The sequence below is a fragment of the Helianthus annuus genome, chromosome 14, assembly GCF_002127325.2.
Source record: "Helianthus annuus cultivar XRQ/B chromosome 14, HanXRQr2.0-SUNRISE, whole genome shotgun sequence".
NCBI lineage: Eukaryota > Viridiplantae > Streptophyta > Magnoliopsida > Asterales > Asteraceae > Helianthus > Helianthus annuus.
This window is the reverse complement of record NC_035446.2, coordinates 14,511,888-14,528,905: the sequence shown is the minus strand read 5'-3', so window position 1 is coordinate 14,528,905 and position 17,018 is coordinate 14,511,888. Positions and strand designations below refer to the sequence as shown.

Below are 17,018 nucleotides of genomic sequence, written 5' to 3'. Positions count from 1 at the left end.
CCTGAGGAACTCCCTGGTCTACCTCCACATCGTCAGGTGGAATTCCAGATCGACCTCGCCCCAGCGGCAGCCCCGGTTGCTCGTGCTCCTTATCGTCTTGCGCCAGGGGAGTTACAGGAATTGTCAAACCAACTCCAAGAGCTGCTGGATAGGGGTTTCATCCGACCTAGCTCTTCCCCTTGGGGAGCCCCAGTGCTATTTGTAAAGAAGAAGGATGGGTCTTTCCGGATGTGTGTAGATTATCGCGAGCTCAACAAGGTGACGGTTAAAAACCGTTATCCTCTGCCTCGTATTGACGACCTGTTTGACCAGCTGCAAGGGTCAAGCTTCTATTCGAAAATCGACTTAAGGTCGGGATATCATCAGGTGCGAGTTAGAGAAGAAGACGTTCCCAAAACAGCGTTTCGGACGCGATACGGTCACTACGAATTCTTGGTTATGCCATTCGGGTTGACCAACGCACCAGCGGTCTTCATGGACCTCATGAACCGCGTGTGCAAGCCATACCTTGATGACTTCGTTATCGTTTTTATCGACGACATTCTAATTTATTCCAAGAACAAGGAAGATCATGAGCGGCATCTGCGCCTCATCTTAGAACTCCTGAGGAGGGAGCAACTGTACGCAAAATTTTCGAAGTGTGATTTTTGGATACGGGAGGTACATTTTCTGGGGCATATAGTTAATGAGTTGGGCATACATGTGGATCCTGCCAAGATCGACGCCATTAGAAATTGGGCGGCACCAAAGAATCCTTCAGAGGTGCGGCAATTTCTCGGTCTAGCAGGGTACTATCGTCGTTTTATTCAGAATTTCTCGAAGATTGCTCAGCCACTCACCTCATTAACACAGAAAAAGGTAGTTTACTCTTGGGGAACGAAACAGGAGGATGCTTTTCAGCTTTTGAAACAAAAGTTATGCAGCGCGCCGATTCTATCACTACCAGATGGTACCGAAGACTTTGTGGTTTATTGTGATGCTTCGATTCAGGGTCTCGGTTGCGTGTTGATGCAACGCGAGAAGATGATAGCTTATGCTTCTCGTCAGTTGAAGGTACACGAGAAAAACTACACGACACATGACTTGGAGCTAGGAGCAGTGGTTTTTGCACTGAAGATTTGGAGGCATTATCTATACGGCACGAAATGCACCATCTATACTGATCATAAGAGCCTTCAGCATATCTTCGACCAGAGAGAATTGAATATGCGTCAGCGTCGCTGGGTAGAGTTGTTCAATGATTATGAATGTGCTATCAAGTATCACCTGGGTAAAGCTAACGTGGTGGCGGATGCTCTTAGCCGCAAAGAACCAAAACCGAAGCGTATTCGTGCCCTACAGCTTACTATTCACTCTGATCTGCCTGCTCGGATCCGTTCAGCTCAGATTGAGGCATTAAAGGAACAAAATATCGAGGCTGAAGGATTACGAGGTCTACACAAGAAGAAGTTCGAGCAACGGTCTGACGGTATTTACTACTTCATGGAACGGATATGGGTTCCTTTATTTGGTGATCTTCGAGAGCTTGTGATGGACGAAGCACACAAGTCACGATATTCTATTCACCCAGGGTCCGATAAGATGTATCAGGACCTCAAGGTTTTGTATTGGTGGCCGAATATGAAAGCTCTCATCGCAATATACGTGAGTAAGTGCTTGACTTGCGCTAGGGTCAAAGCAGAGTACCAGAAACCTTCGGGTCTACTTCAGCAGCCGGAGATACCCATGTGGAAATGGGAACAGATCGCTATGGATTTTGTTACGGGGTTACCGAGAACGCAGGCTGGGAACGATACTATATGGGTGATTGTCGACCGTCTCACCAAGTCAGCACACTTCTTAGCGATCAAGGAGACAGATAAGTATTCGCAACTCGCAGCGGTGTACCTTAAAGAGGTGGTTTCTAGGCACGGAGTGCCGACTTCTATTATTTCCGATCGAGATCCTCGTTTTACCTCGGAGTTATGGCAGGCTATGCATAAGTCGTTCGGCTCGCGTCTCGATATGAGCACAGCCTATCACCCACAAACAGATGGTCAGAGTGAACGCACCATTCAGACACTAGAGGATATGTTACGGGCATGCGTTATTGATTTTGGAAAGGGGTGGGAGAAGCACTTGTCGTTAGTCGAGTTTTCCTACAATAACAGCTACCACACCAGTATCAAGGCGGCACCATTTGAGGCACTGTACGGGAGGAAGTGTCGTTCACCTCTTTGCTGGGCTGAAGTGGGTGATAGTCAGATCACAGGTCCTGAGATAGTACTCGAAACTTCAGAGAAAATCGTGAAAATTAGAGAACGTATGGCAGCTGCTCGTGATCGTCAGAAAGCCTATGCAGACAAGCGCGCCAAGGAGGTAGTGTTTGAAGTGAATGACCGAGTTATGTTGAAAGTCTCACCGTGGAAAGGGGTTGTGCGCTTTGGGAAACGTGGCAAGCTGAATCCACGATATGTTGGGCCGTTTAAGGTTCTGGAGCGTATTGGTAAAGTGGCTTATAGATTGGAGTTACCTACTGAGCTGGGTAATGTTCACGATGTATTTCATGTGTCGCAGTTGAAGAAGTGCTATGCTGACGACCCATTAACGGTACCTTTTCAAGAGCTAAAGATCGACGACAAGTTGCAATTCGTTGAAGAACCCATCGAGATCATGGACCGTGAGGTCAAAGTACGTAAACACAGTCGTATTCCCATCGTTAGAGTTCGTTGGAACTCAAGACGTGGACCGGAGTTTACGTGGGAGCGCGGGGATCAGATGAAACTAAAGTACCCTCACCTCTTTCCCAAAGACAAAGCAGAGTCAAGCAAAACCGGTGAATCTCGGGGCGAGATTCCTCTTCAAGTTGGGGATGATGTAACACCTGAGCAAAATCCGCAACAACCTTGAATTCTCACTTCATTTCTCTTTGCTTACTTATCAAAATTTCGGGACGAAATTTCTTTCAAGTTGGGGATGATGTGACAACCCGAACCCTCAAGGTTAGTTACGTCTTAATTTCATGATTCTTAATTTCGTTAAACTTAGTAACTCTATTATATAATACGTACGGGGTCACAATAACCAACCGAACATCAAATGGACCGATTGTTGAACTTTGGGCCGGTAGTTAAACATCAGATTGGGCCGACTATTGTCGGTGCAGCCTTTGCAAAGTGGCGATCTTTGATTGCCTGTTGGACTGATTTTGCAAGCCCAATATGAGTAGAACCAAAGCCCAATCGGAAGTTGTGTTGCCCAAAACAAACCCAGTATCGAACACTTTGGATATTTATATTGTGTATTACCTATCATTTACCTACATCACTAAACAAAACCCTACAAGTCTCATACGTTACTTACGGCAGGAGAAAACCCCCCTCACCACGGCCGAAGCTTCTTCTGATTATCAATCCGCAACCGTGTTTATCACGCATTAACTTTCTGGTTAGTTTCAATGGAATTATCCTATCATCGATTCATCGTGTTTATTTGATAGGGCTAGTCTTATAATTGTTATGAATCTGGATTCGCTGCTAGTTTTAGTTGGACATTAGCCATAATATGTTGCGGGTCGATTATATAATACGGCTAGGTTGTTTGATCACGTTAATGTATAGCGAATAACGTAACGGTAGACGACATGATCTATGTTAAATGATGCCTAGGATGTCCTGTGAACACATGCTTCTTGTCAACGTAGAATGATAATAGCGTACGAAATAATATGCATATGTGTGAATGTGGTCTGCTGTTTATGAGTATGTGCATAGTCGGTAAAATCGTGATGTTGTTTTACTGTTGCTTAATCACGTTTTGTGGATGGAGAATAGTGGGTGAATTGTGATCATAGGAACACGTTGACTTAACACTTGCAAAAAGGGGGGGGCGGATCAAATAAAGCTGGGCCGATTTCCTTTAAACACTGGGCTATCGACCCAGTTAATCACCTAAAAAGGAACTTAGGTTCCATACCTTATGGGCCGGCTTATGATAAGGAACTACATGCTTGTGGGTGGGTATCATGTTTACAAACTGCATCATTGTACTAACTGTTAACGAGAATTAGGTGATAAAGGCTGGTGGTATATGCATAAACTGTTAACCCAATCTTTATAATAAAGGAGATGGTTTCAAATATATGTGTTTAGTAAAATGTTAAGGACTTGAGCATGAAAATATGGATTGCATGAAGTGTGGCTGTATCATCGATTATGTGTAGACATGAAGTCAAAAGTGATAGGTAGTAGCAGGTTGAAGTAATAAAGGGGGTGGGTTAATCATTTCAATCGGTTGGGGGGTCCAATAGAGTTGGAATTACATGGCTACACAAAACTCAATGTTTGATTATGATTTTGGTGGCCATGTGAATATTGGATAAATTAAATGATGTATGCATGGGATGTATATTAGTCAACTTGGTTGATTATTTTGGCAGTAAGCATGTGATGGCCATACATGTTGTTAGTGGTTAATTTACTTATTATAAGGACCCATGTTAGTTAATTAAAATAGTTGGGCCATTTTATCGACACATAGGTAACAGGCCGATTCAAATGTTAGCCCACTAAGCACACCGGTTCAATAGGATAGTGATTGGAAATAATAGCCGGCCATGATCGTAAGGAGCGACTGAATGCAATTATTGTTACACGGCTTGTTCCCTTGTTATGTCAATCCATGATATTAAGTGTCAGACATTAGTGTGATTCTAATTAACATGTCGGTCATTAACAAACTGCTTGAGAAGTCATTTCCGTCTGCATGTGAACCGTGAATTTCATTGAATTTGTGCAACGGCTATGTATTATTTGGAAACCACCACTTAAATGCAAACTATGATTACAACTTGTATGTAAACAACATGAACGCAAACTGACTTCGTACGCATGAACATTATAGGCTTCGACTGTTGTGGTGTGTGTGAGTAACTGGTCATACCGAGCAAAACTAAGGTGAGTTCACTACATTCGAGCATGCGTCCCAGTGGTTGGGGACAGTCAGTGGGTATCCCATGGGGGGATAAGTCTTTGGGTAAAAACGGGTATATTGGTTAATATTCTCACCTATCATCTTTTGTAAGTCCCTCATCGGGTATTAGTTAGTAGCGCTACTTAGGTTTGGCACCCTCACCCCGCGCCTGTAGAGGACGGAGGTGAACTAATGACCCAGTCTGGCCCAGTACTAGATAGGAGTACGTGGGAAGGGCAGTCGTGTATTTCAGGAGCCGTCATTGTTCGGAAATGAGATATTAACAATATTACTTGCATTGGTTATTGAACTGTTTTACATACAACGGGTAACAAACGTTTTCTAAAAACTGTGAACTCGCCAGCTTTGTCTGATACACGTGTTACATGCTCGCAGGTCCTTAGGTACTTGGAACGCAGGAACTTGCTGGCTGGAGGGCGCGAGTGGTCATGGTTGCTTTGCTGAGTTATTTCACGAACATTTATTTACTTTGGTTGTGTGAAACATATACTTTGTGATACGTTAATGCTTCCGCTGAACTTATGGTTTTTGAACAACTTATGTTTGAGATTTCGGTATTATTAAAAGATGAAACTTTGTTTCAAACAGGTGATTCAATGTAATTGGTGGCTCATTGCTGGTCGTCACACGCCTAACAGGGACACTCCCTAGGTGGTAATTTGGGGGTGTGACAACTACTGTCCTTCAAACTACTGATGAAGCCTTAAAGACTATTAAAGATTAAACACTGCTTGTTCAATCTATTGATGCTATCTAATTACTGCTGATTAAAGAACTGCCCACTCAAGGACTGATCAACTTTGAGGAAAGCACTGATGGTCAACATCAGTGCTTAGCATGCAACCATGGAAGGAGAAAGCAGCAGTTTAGTTTATCACTTGTATTATATAAAATCAGTGGTTAGGATAACAGTCTTTGATAAGAACGGTGGTTAAAGGTTGTTAGGTTGTTAGATGTCACTTTCATGGTGACATCAGCTTAGATGCTTCAATGGTTTGTTTTGCCTAAAAATGGAACAGTACTATGTACTGTTTCATTTGGTTGACTGAGTGAGTTTATCTCCTCCAATCCTTTCATCTTGTGCGATCAACCAGTGAGCATCATGTTGAGGGGGAGTTGTAGTATGTAAGCATATATGTAATCATTTCTGTTTTGCAATCATTCAACTCATTGAGAAGCATGTGTTTACTGAATACTATGTTCCTTTTGATTGTTTTTAGAAAGTTTGTTTTATTTCCGCCACATTAGATCTCTGTTTTACATTCATCCATTATTTAATTATTACAAACAAACTCAATTATTCCAAACTTAGATCCTAACACTCGGGATCCAAGATTGATAGTAAGAGTTCTTGACAATCAAAGGCCATGTTTGCCAAAGTCTCTTACATCACTTGGTGAAGACAAACATTTAGTGTAATACTTTTAATTATTAATCTTTTCGCACTTTTTATTTGGTTATGTATTAATGACTTTAATAACTAGTTTCTTATGTTGAAGGTGAAACTTCCTTATCATTTGTCCGTGGTGTCTTGGCGTTATTTTACTGTCTATATAAAATAAAAGATTTACACCATTCATATCTCCACGGTCTATATGGAGATATGTTGGCTACCTGGTCGGGGGTTAAGGGAATGGTTTGGTAAGGTTCTTGCCTTGTTCAGTGTATAGATCCTGCAAGGACCTGGGTCAAGATTACTAGGACCTCCTTCAATACCCACTGGTATTGGATGGCGGGGGTGCGAATGGCTTGATCCCCTCATATGTAAACTACTATTAATTCATTAACCCAACTACTTGGGATTGTATCCCTGCTGACTCAAACCACTTAGCTGAGGGTAACGTCACCTTCAAAAGAGGGGCCTACCACATTACGCATTAATAACTTAATTAATTATCTTTCAATAATCCAACCCTTTAGGATTGTATCCTTGCTGACTCAAACTACTGGGTTGAGGGTAACGTCACCTTCAAAAGAGGGGCCTACTACTATAACTAAGATAATCTCTTAAAAAGTGCAAAAGTGCGGAAATAATCAAAGGTTACACTAAAGGCGAGTCGGATCCAAGTGATTCATCTTGTCTATCTGTTTTTATTTTACTTTTATTTTCAGCATTTTTAGTTTTTATTTTGCATGTTTAAACCATTTTCTAAAATTTTGATTTGATTAGACATTGAGGATAAAGTAGTATTAAAAGCTCGTGTCCTTGGACGACCTCGGTATCTTACCAACGCTATACTACGCTCACGATGGGTGCACTTGCCCATATGTGTGTTTAGTGTTAGTAAAATATCGTGTTTTATAAATTTAAAACTTGACCAAAGTGTTAAAAAGGGCTAAAAATATACATAAAAATATATAACGCTACACACGCATCAAGCTCACAAACTGATGATAGATATCTTTGTTTAAGGCTTAGGTTAAAATTGGAAAGGCTTTCTTCTCCAAATCATATGCCTTCTTCTTGTCGGACGTAAGATCGGCAAATGACGCAGGACTTGAGCCGACTTCTTCTAGTGCCTGATCGAATTCCATAATAAAACACAACCATAAATCCATATTCTACCCAAGAATATACATATGGAACCTATCCTGCCATCCGGGATACTCGTTCATATTCATGGGCTTTGGCGGGAAGTTACTACTTCTGGTTCGTTCTGGCTCAAAAGAAGGTTTTGAGTACTTTGATTTTGATTGGCAACAAAAGCCCATTGACTGGCCATAATTAAACCCGCTTATGATAGGATGGATGAGGGCGAGGGTGTGGGAGACTGAGCCCATGGAGGTGATAAACCCTTTTGCGTATATGCATTGTCCGTATATGCATCAGGAGTCCAACGCCAAAGGTGTGTACTCATTTTGACTGAAATCAAATAACTTATACACTCACTGTTAACTTAGAGAGATGAAAATGTGAAATGGTGTGAACGAAATAAGAAAAAGTGATCAAAATAGGAAAGATTGAAATGAGGGTAACGAAATAAGTTTGTTTCGAAATATGGGATTTTGAAATAGACTTTGTGAATTGTGAATTGTATTACGAAGATAAGACTTGTGAAAGTGAAACAACTATTTTGTTTGGGAGTAAAACCACACACTAATTAATTTCAAAATAGGACAAAAGAGAATTTAATAATTTCTGAAATAAACACAAGTGAAACAAAATGTTTTTCGAAATAGAAGTGTTATACCAGCACAATTTGCAATTCGAAATAAAGTGAAGGAAATATGGATATTGAATCAAAATAGGAGGGGACGAAATAGAATTTCAAATGTTAATCTATTTCGAAATGGACGTGATGACTTAAAACAGGAGGATTCGAAATAGGCTTGTACTGTTATGTGGTTTTCGAAACAGGGGGTTTGAAATGTATTTCGAGGAAAAATGGGGATTTCAAAATAAAGTGTTCGGCAATTTCGAAACAGAAGTGTTTGTGAATTTCGAAATATGCTTGTGTTACAAACGAAAACCTATTTCGATGGAAATTGTAGCACTTCAATGTGTCTCGATGGAGATCATTGTATTTCAATGTAAACAAACAAAGCTCAGTATGCAGACAAACAAAATGGTTGGAGACAGATACTGTTATATGAAGGTAGACACAAAAGAGGAATTCTGATATTTTGCAGGTCAACCAATGAAAACTCTTCACTGGAAAGTACTATTCCTGCTAGAATTTCCGGCCAAATGCTATAGAATTTGGTAAAATAGATCTTATTTCTTATCTATCATTCACATCCCTCGAGGGAATATACATAGAAGGCATGGAGTGGCAATAAAAATCACCCAAAGAAAAAGCCTTGATTAAGGCTATACAATCAATGTAAAAACAGAAAGTGGACCAATAAAAGATACGAAAATAAATCATTTTCCATACTCCCTCTCAAGTAGAGCATGCGGATCACAAATGCCCAACTTGCCAAGTAGCGAATGTAATTGCCGAGATCCTAACAGTTTCGTGAACAGGTCTATGATTTGCGACTTTGTGTCAATATATAGAGGCTCCACATGTAACAACCCGCACTTTCGTGCGTTGTTACTACTCGATATACTCGTTACGCCTAGCACCAGAGATTCGGATCATAATGTACCCACATCAGTTACATCACAATATTGCAATATTTTCGCATATTCTATCACTATCACATCACGATATACTTGCTAACAACCACGAAGATGTCAAGTGAGGACCAATTCTACCCTCCTTGATAGCCGTGATGTGTCGCAGTGCAACTCATTACTTAAAATACATCTAACATTCACGATGGCATTGAGAGAGGACCTATTCTACCCTCCTCAATGACCGTGAAGCGTCGAAAGGAAAATCGAATAATTGAAACGAAACTCAGTTATTGTATCGCAACTTGGAAATATGGATACGTAAATACGACCCAATGCAGCTAATTATAATTAATATGGATGAGAAGGTATAACCAAACTATCGCAACGCTTAACGATCGAAACGGGACACCTAAACTAAGCTCGCCAAAGGACATCCGAACGGACGGATGGGCCAACCGAACGGCTAGGCCAGCCGAACGGCTGGGCCAGCCGATCGGATGGGCCATCAGATCCGACGGCCATCCGATCCAAAACATCATTTCACCTCCCTTCCTCTCCTGGTCTATAAATACCCCTCAGTCACATCAAGAACACTTGATATGACTGCTTCTGTTCGACCAGACGCTCCAACCCCTTCATCTCTCGATTTCTCGCGATTCTGGTAAGTTTTCGACTCAAAACTTGTACTTCTTTGATCTATACGCACTCCACCACCTTTCTATCTTTCGAATCTCAACTTTTAACCGTGAAATCAATGAATTTGAGGTGTTCTAGGGTGTTGTCATCATGAAGTTCTTATGAACTTCAAGTGTTGGCCTCATTCCACCAAGAACAACTCAGATCCGAAGGATTTCCACAAGAATAAACAACATTTTCACGACAGATCTACACATAACCATGAATAAAAGGATTAAAAGATGGTTTTCCAACGTTCTTTCAACTCTCTTACACTCAAAGCACTCAAGACCGGTAGATCGGAGCTCATACCGATCTTCTACTCATTTCTAGTGTTGTGTTGGTCCAAGATCTGATTTCTAACGAAGAGAGGACCAGTTTCGGGTTAAACATGGAAAAATCATCGAGAACGGCCAGATCTGATGAAACGGGGTGATTCCCGGCCGTTAGAACAAGTCGGGCTTGATGGAATTTCAGTTGTTTGGCACATCACAGCAACGTCCCGACCCAAAACCACCGAAAAATCTTCAAAACTTTGTCGAATACAGCTGGACAGGCCAGCCGATCGGACAGGCTAGCCGATCGGACAGCCCAGCCGATCGGACAGGCTAGCCGATCGGACAGCCCAGCCGATCGGACAGGCTAGCCAATCGGACAGCCCAACCGATCGGATAGCAGCACATCCGAACAGGCCGGCATTCGATCAGATTATCATTCGTTTCTTGTTTATCCCGTTATCCTTTAACGCGCTATCAAACGCTCATGTAATCAGTCTGTAATCAGGGTTTTCTCAGACAATTTCTTGCCAAATCCAACCAAGCCGTGTTAGCTTGCCGAATACGCACTGTGAGTATACTTGAACCCCTTTTGATCGCATTTTGGGTGTAACATACGTTCCTAACAAAACAAACTTAACAAACGAATTATTCAATCAATGCATTTATCACTTTCGAATGACTGTTATGCATAGATATACGTGATGCTAGTTGCATATGTGCTAGGACTCATACTCGTGACGTCCCACCAAGACTAGTATAGTACTATTGCACCCGGCGAGGTCTAGTTATGCCATCGAAGAATCGAGCATCGAGGACTTAGCTGGTAGTATCAGTTTTGTGAGTGTATATGTCGTGTATTACGTTTATGCATGTGGAAATTCGTAGCACTTTTTTATTTTATTACGCTACTACATGTCAAACCTGTATACTCGCCAATACTTTAGTATTGACATTATTTTAACGTATGTTGCAGGTTTAGTTGCAGTCTACCTCAAATCAAGCTAGGAAGTCTAGAAACTCACTTAAAAGTCTATGTTGTCAGATTGTATTGTTCGAGAGGACAAGAAATATGTGATACCTTATGTGATTGTATGGTTTATTAGTATGGGATAATGAACACATTAAATACGGTCGCAATATAGTTGTTATGGATTCTCTTGAGCAATCTGATTCGCATAGCGCCATGCCCCGATGATTCCGCCATCGGTTGGGGTGTGACACGACATCATTTGATTCGACTCGTTCTCTTACAAAATAACAATCCATTTCTACGTGCTTTGTTCGTTCATGGAACACCAGGTTGTTGGCTATGTGCTTTACAGCTAAGTTGTCACAAAATAACTGAGTTGGGTTACCTTGTTCAACTTTAAGTTCCATTAGAAGCCACCGCAACCAAAGGAATTCACTAACAGTTGTTGCCATGGCTCTGTATTCTGCTTTGGCCGAGGACCGTGATATGACGGGCTGCTTCTTTGATTTCCACGAGATTGGAGATCCACCCAAGAGTAGTAGGTAACCGCTTCTCAATCTTCTTGTATCTGGGCAACCGAGCCAGTCTGAGTCGGTATATCCTACAAGATTTGTTCCCCCTTCTTTGGAGAGAAGTATTCCTTGACCCAGGGTGGCCTTCAAGTACCGCAAAACTCTCATCACTGCTTCCATATCATTTGCTCGTGGATCCGCCACAAATTGACTAAGAACGTTGACTGAGTAGGTGATGTCGGGTCTAGTTGCTTGTAGGTATAAAAGTCTACCTACTAGCCTACGATATTGACTGGCATCAGCCCAAACTTCTTCATCGTCCCTTGCAAGTTTAGTGTATTGTTCCATGGGAAAGGCACTTGGACGGCACCCTATCATCCCACTATCTTCAAGGATGTCTAGAACATACTTCCGTTGGCTCCACACTAGTCCTTTTCAGCTACGCGTTCCTTCTATACCCAAGAAATACTTTAAAGGGCCTAGGTCTTAGATACTGAACTCTTTCTCAAGGAATGATATTGTTTCTTTAATCTTCTCAACATCATTTCCGGTGAGGATAACATCGTCCACGAAAATGAGAGCCGCGACAAAGGAGTTTTTGGTCTTGAAAATAGCAGTGAGTGATCAGATTGAGATTGTTTGAAACCAAGTTTTTGTAGAGATGTGGTGAATTTTGGTACCAGTTTATCGACACATGTTTTAGACCATAGAGTGATTTCTTGAGTCGACACACTTTGTTTTCTTTTCCCTTATCGAACCCTTGCGGTATCTTGATGTAGAAAGCGTTGTTGACATCAAGTTTGTTAATCACCCAATTCCTTTTTGTAGCAACCGCGAGTAGAGTACGAATGGTGACGAGTTTTGCCACCGGTGCGAAGGTGTCATGGAAGTCGATCCCTTCCATTTGCATAAACTCCTTTGCGACCAATCTTTCCTTATACCTTTCAACTTCCCCGTTCGCTTTATATTTTAGTTTGTACACCCACTTTGATCCTATCGAATGCTTTCCTTTTGGCAAATATTTAAGGACCCATGTGTCATTTTGTTCGAGTGCTTGTATCTCCTATTTCATAGCATCTCTCCAATTGGGATTCTACGCTGCTTCTTTAATGGACCTTGGCTCATCATTAGAACTGATGGCCGCTAGAAAAGCCTTGTGAGAATTAGTGAATTTATCATAAGAAAGGAAATTAGCAATGGGGTGTACCGTGGAGGAGCCTTGATCGAGGACGGGTGGCGATTGGTCTTTGGATGGTGGGAGATGAACCACATAGTCATTAAGATGCACCGGTCTATGTCTGCTTCTTTTTCTCTAATCTGTTCATTGATCGGGACGTGACTAACCTCTGTCTCTTCATTATGTATAGTGTCAAGATGTGGCAAAGAAAAAATCTTTGGTTCTTCTTCTATCTGAGCACTAACCTTGTCTTGTGGGAAGATGTTCTCAACAAATTTGACATCTCTTGAAACTACCATTTTCTTATTTTTGATATCAAAAACTTTGTACCGCTTGGTTCCGTATGGATAGCCTAAAAATATCCTGGGTCTCCCTCTTAATTCAAACTTGTCGCCTCTTGTTTCTGTGCTTCGATAGTAGGCAAGACAACCGAAAATTTCATGTGATTATAATTAGGCTTTCGGTTGTGAACCACTTCATGAGGTGTCTTGTTACTGATTGTTTTGGATGGTAGCTTGTTTATGATATAGGCAGCGGTAAGAATACATTCTCCCCAAAAGGTGGATGGTAATTTTGCCCCAAACTTTAACGCCCTTTCCGTTTCAAGCAAGTGTCGATGTTTTCGCTCAACCACCCCGTTTTGTTGCAGGGTGTGAGGACATGTGGTCTCAAGGAGCATCCCTTATTCATCATAGAAAGACATCATTCGGTTAGATGTGAATTCTCCTCCGTTATCACATCGAATTCTTTTAACGTTTTTATCAAACTGAGTTTTGATCATTTTATGGAAGCTAAACAAGCAATCACTAGCATCCGACTTGTGTTTCAAAAGGTACACCCAAAGCGATCGAATTAAATCGTCGACTATAGTTAAAAAAATAATTTGCTCTCGTCAAGGAAGGTGTTCGATATCTACCCCATATATCACAATGCAAGAGTTCAAAGCATTCTTTTGTTTTAATATAACTAGTAAGAAATGGGAGTCTGGTAAATTTTGCCTTGGCACATGGATCACAAGTTTCACCATTTATTTTTGAAGAAACAAAATCAAGACAAGAGAGTTTATTATGGGAGGCATGCCCCAAACGTTGATGGCTAAAGGTCACACTCAACAGCCATTGCTATCCTCTCGCTTCCCACCATCTTCATCCGATATAGACCTCATTCGCACCTACCCGTCCCAATCAATTTCCTCAAACTCAAGTCTTGCATAACAAAGAAATCCGGAAAAAATGTTACGGTACAACCGAGATCTTTAGTTAACCGGCTATCAGATAGTAAGTTACAAGTGAAATCAGGCAGATATAGAACATTTCGAATCTTTGATCCATTTGGCATAGTACATGACCCTCTACCCTTGACTGATATAGAGTTGCCATCTGGAATGGTAACCGGTAATTCATGTTTTGTTTCAACATTATCATAAAGAATTTTAAGCACATGGGTTATGTACTCGGTGCAACCCGAGTCAAGAACCCATGGGGTACCTTCGTCGAATCTACCTGCCATGTTAGCCATAGGTTGATTGATTTCAACATTAGGCATACTCTTCGTAGTGAACATGTGTATAAACTGTTTATATTGCTCATCGTTCAATCCCGGTATTGGGCTCATTCCATTTTGTGCGACATCATTCACGGCCGATGTGGCTTCAACGTAGGCTGCCTTTGGCCTTCCTTTTTTCGTTTTTCCTTTCCCGGGCCACCATTCCGGGTACCATATTCGTTTGAAGCACCCGTCTCGATTGTGTCCATTCTTCCCACAAACATCAAAATGTTCAAGCTTGTCATCATTCGCCTTCTTGTTCCCTTTAGATGTGTTTCGGTTCTGTATACTAGCAGTCCCGTCTTTTTTCACGAAAGCTTGAAACGCGGCGGCGTCAGCGGCTGTTCTCTTTCCCACGGAAGCACCCTTTTGTTGCTCATCTTCTGAAAAAAGGTGATAAGCTTCTCCTAAGGAGGGTGTTGGTTTCATGGAAAGGATCGGCGTTCTAATAGTTGAAAATTCATTGTCCAATCCAAGAAGGAACTCGTACAACCTTTCTTTGTTTCTGGATTCGGTTAACTTTTTGCTCATGCCACACGTGCAACCAGTACAAGAAAACTTAGGGACAAAAAAGATAGTACCTATTTCGTCCCACAAAGTCCTTAATCGAGTGTAGTACGCCGACACGGAAGATCCATTTTGCTTCGTCGTGGTCAAGAGCTGCTTCAGTTCGTATGCCCTAGGAGCGCTATCCTTTCCAAAATGTTCCTGCTGGTCCTTCCATATTTCTTCCGCAGTGTTTGTGTATTTTACGCTGACCCTAATCTCTTTATCCATGGCTGTAGTTAGCCATCCTCTGATCATGGCGTCACAACGAAGCCACAACATGTGGTCATCATGTGTCTTCTCTGGTTTCGTTATTGTTCCATTGACGAACCCTATTTTGTTTTTCGTAAACAAAAAGGTCTCCATCTCTTGAACCCAGTCGAGATAATTGTTATCAATTAGGGCCTCGTTCACATGCATTTGCCTGAGGTAATAAGACAGATGAAAGTAGTAGGGTGAGGTGTGATCAACACCAGAATTGTTGGCTGATTTCTGGGTGACTTCTTTGTTGTCGGCCATGGGTATGATGATCGGCGGTTTTAGGGTTGTGTGTTTTGATCGTGTTAGGAACGACGCTCTGATACCATATAAAATTTGGTAAAATAGATCTTATTTCTTATCTATCATTCATATCCCTCAAGGGAATATTTACAGAAGGCATCGAGAGGCAATAAAAATCACCCAAAGAAAAAGCCTTGATTAAAGGCTATACAATCAATGTAAAAACAAAAAGTGGACCAATAAAATATACGAAAATAAATCACTTTCCATAAATGCTTCACCGGAAAATATGAAACTCAAATATTCAACTCTGAAACTCACTAAAATTCATGTTTTTGATAATCTGGAACTGTTTTGACAAGTTTTCAACCAAAATTATCAACAACCAACCCCATTTTAGCAATTTTTAGTCCATATTATCATAAAAGAAAGTGGGTTTTCAGTTTTTGTTCAAGAAACTTTGATAAACACCCAAAAACCACTCAAATCTCACATGAATTCTTGATTTTCAGCAAGAAATCGAGCCAAGGCTTTGATACCACTTGTAGGTTCCTAAAGGAGGATCTAGAGAACCTATTCCTTGTTGGTGAACACGCAAACAATCACGGAATCCTTGTTTATATGCAAATCGAAGCAAAGAACACAACTAAACACAAGAAAGATATAATCGTTAAAGCTCAAAGGTTTGATTTCAGCAGAGTAACACTACAATGTTCACAACCTCTCTGAAAGTGCTCTCTCGTGTTGAAACAGAGTGTGTCTTTGTCACACCCCAACCAATGGCGGAATCATCGGGGCGCGACACTGAGCGAAACAGATTGTCCAGAAGTTTCCATAACAACTATATTACCAATTATTTAAAGCAACATGTCCCATACCATGTCATAAAAGATAACATAATTATTACAGACAAGATCTAGTCAAATTATTCTGTTTCGACAACTCAGATTTCAATTACAGACAATTGTTTATTGGTTTCTAGAACTTTCCTAGTCTCGATTTCACAGCAAACAAAGCATATAAGCATCCTAAGCACCTGTCACATAAATTAAAGTAAAAGTCAATACACATAGTGTAAAGGTGAGCATACAAGTTTAATAGATATAGTAGAGTTCGAAATCGTTTACGCATAACCAGCACGTACACAGTGTAACATGAGGCATGTTAGTTATCGACATGAACCTATCGATACCAATGACTGCGGGTTGACTGCGCAAGGCAGTTCGTAATGCATGATCACCACTGTGACCCGTGTATTTAATTGTCCTTAACAACCCCTGAGTGAACAGGTGCCGAGTCCAAACTATAGTACTATCGTTGCTAAGGCAGGTAGACAGCATTCCATGTGTAAACATAACAACAAGCATTCATTAAGTCACGTATAACATGCGATAACGGTTAGCATTTAAAATATTGCGTAGTGTGTTCGATGTGATTTAGAATAAGTAACGTATGTAACACCCAAAGTATGAAAGCAAAAAAGGGATCGAGTATACTCACAGCGATGATGGATTAAAGGGAGCGCTTAGAGTGAGATTAGCCTGATCAGAACGATAGCATAACGATAAGAGATACGGATGGCAATCCGATCGGGTAGCCTGTTGATCGGGTGACAATCCGCTCGGACGGTCATCCGGTCGGGTGACCTTTCGAGTGGATTGTTTCCTCCTTTGGGAAGGATGTGGTTGTGTATGATGGCTTGACTTTTGAAGTTTTTGTTGTAGCATTTTGAAAACACAGAAGTGTCTCTACCCTTCAGGTCCATCGATCGAACGACCGT

The 17,018-nt window shown here is 41.3% G+C and overlaps 1 protein-coding gene across 1 annotated transcript in view; it reads right to left on the bottom strand.

Moving 5' to 3' along the window:
• Positions 1-11,817, bottom strand: part of LOC110906436 (secreted RxLR effector protein 161-like) — a 42,424-nt gene extending 30,607 nt beyond the window's left edge. Inside the window, exon 1 of the mRNA XM_022151570.1 lies at positions 11,343-11,817. Within this exon, the coding sequence (XP_022007262.1) occupies positions 11,343-11,817 (475 nt within the window). The remainder of the gene's footprint in view (positions 1-11,342) is intronic.
• Positions 11,818-17,018: the final 5,201 nt, after the last annotated feature.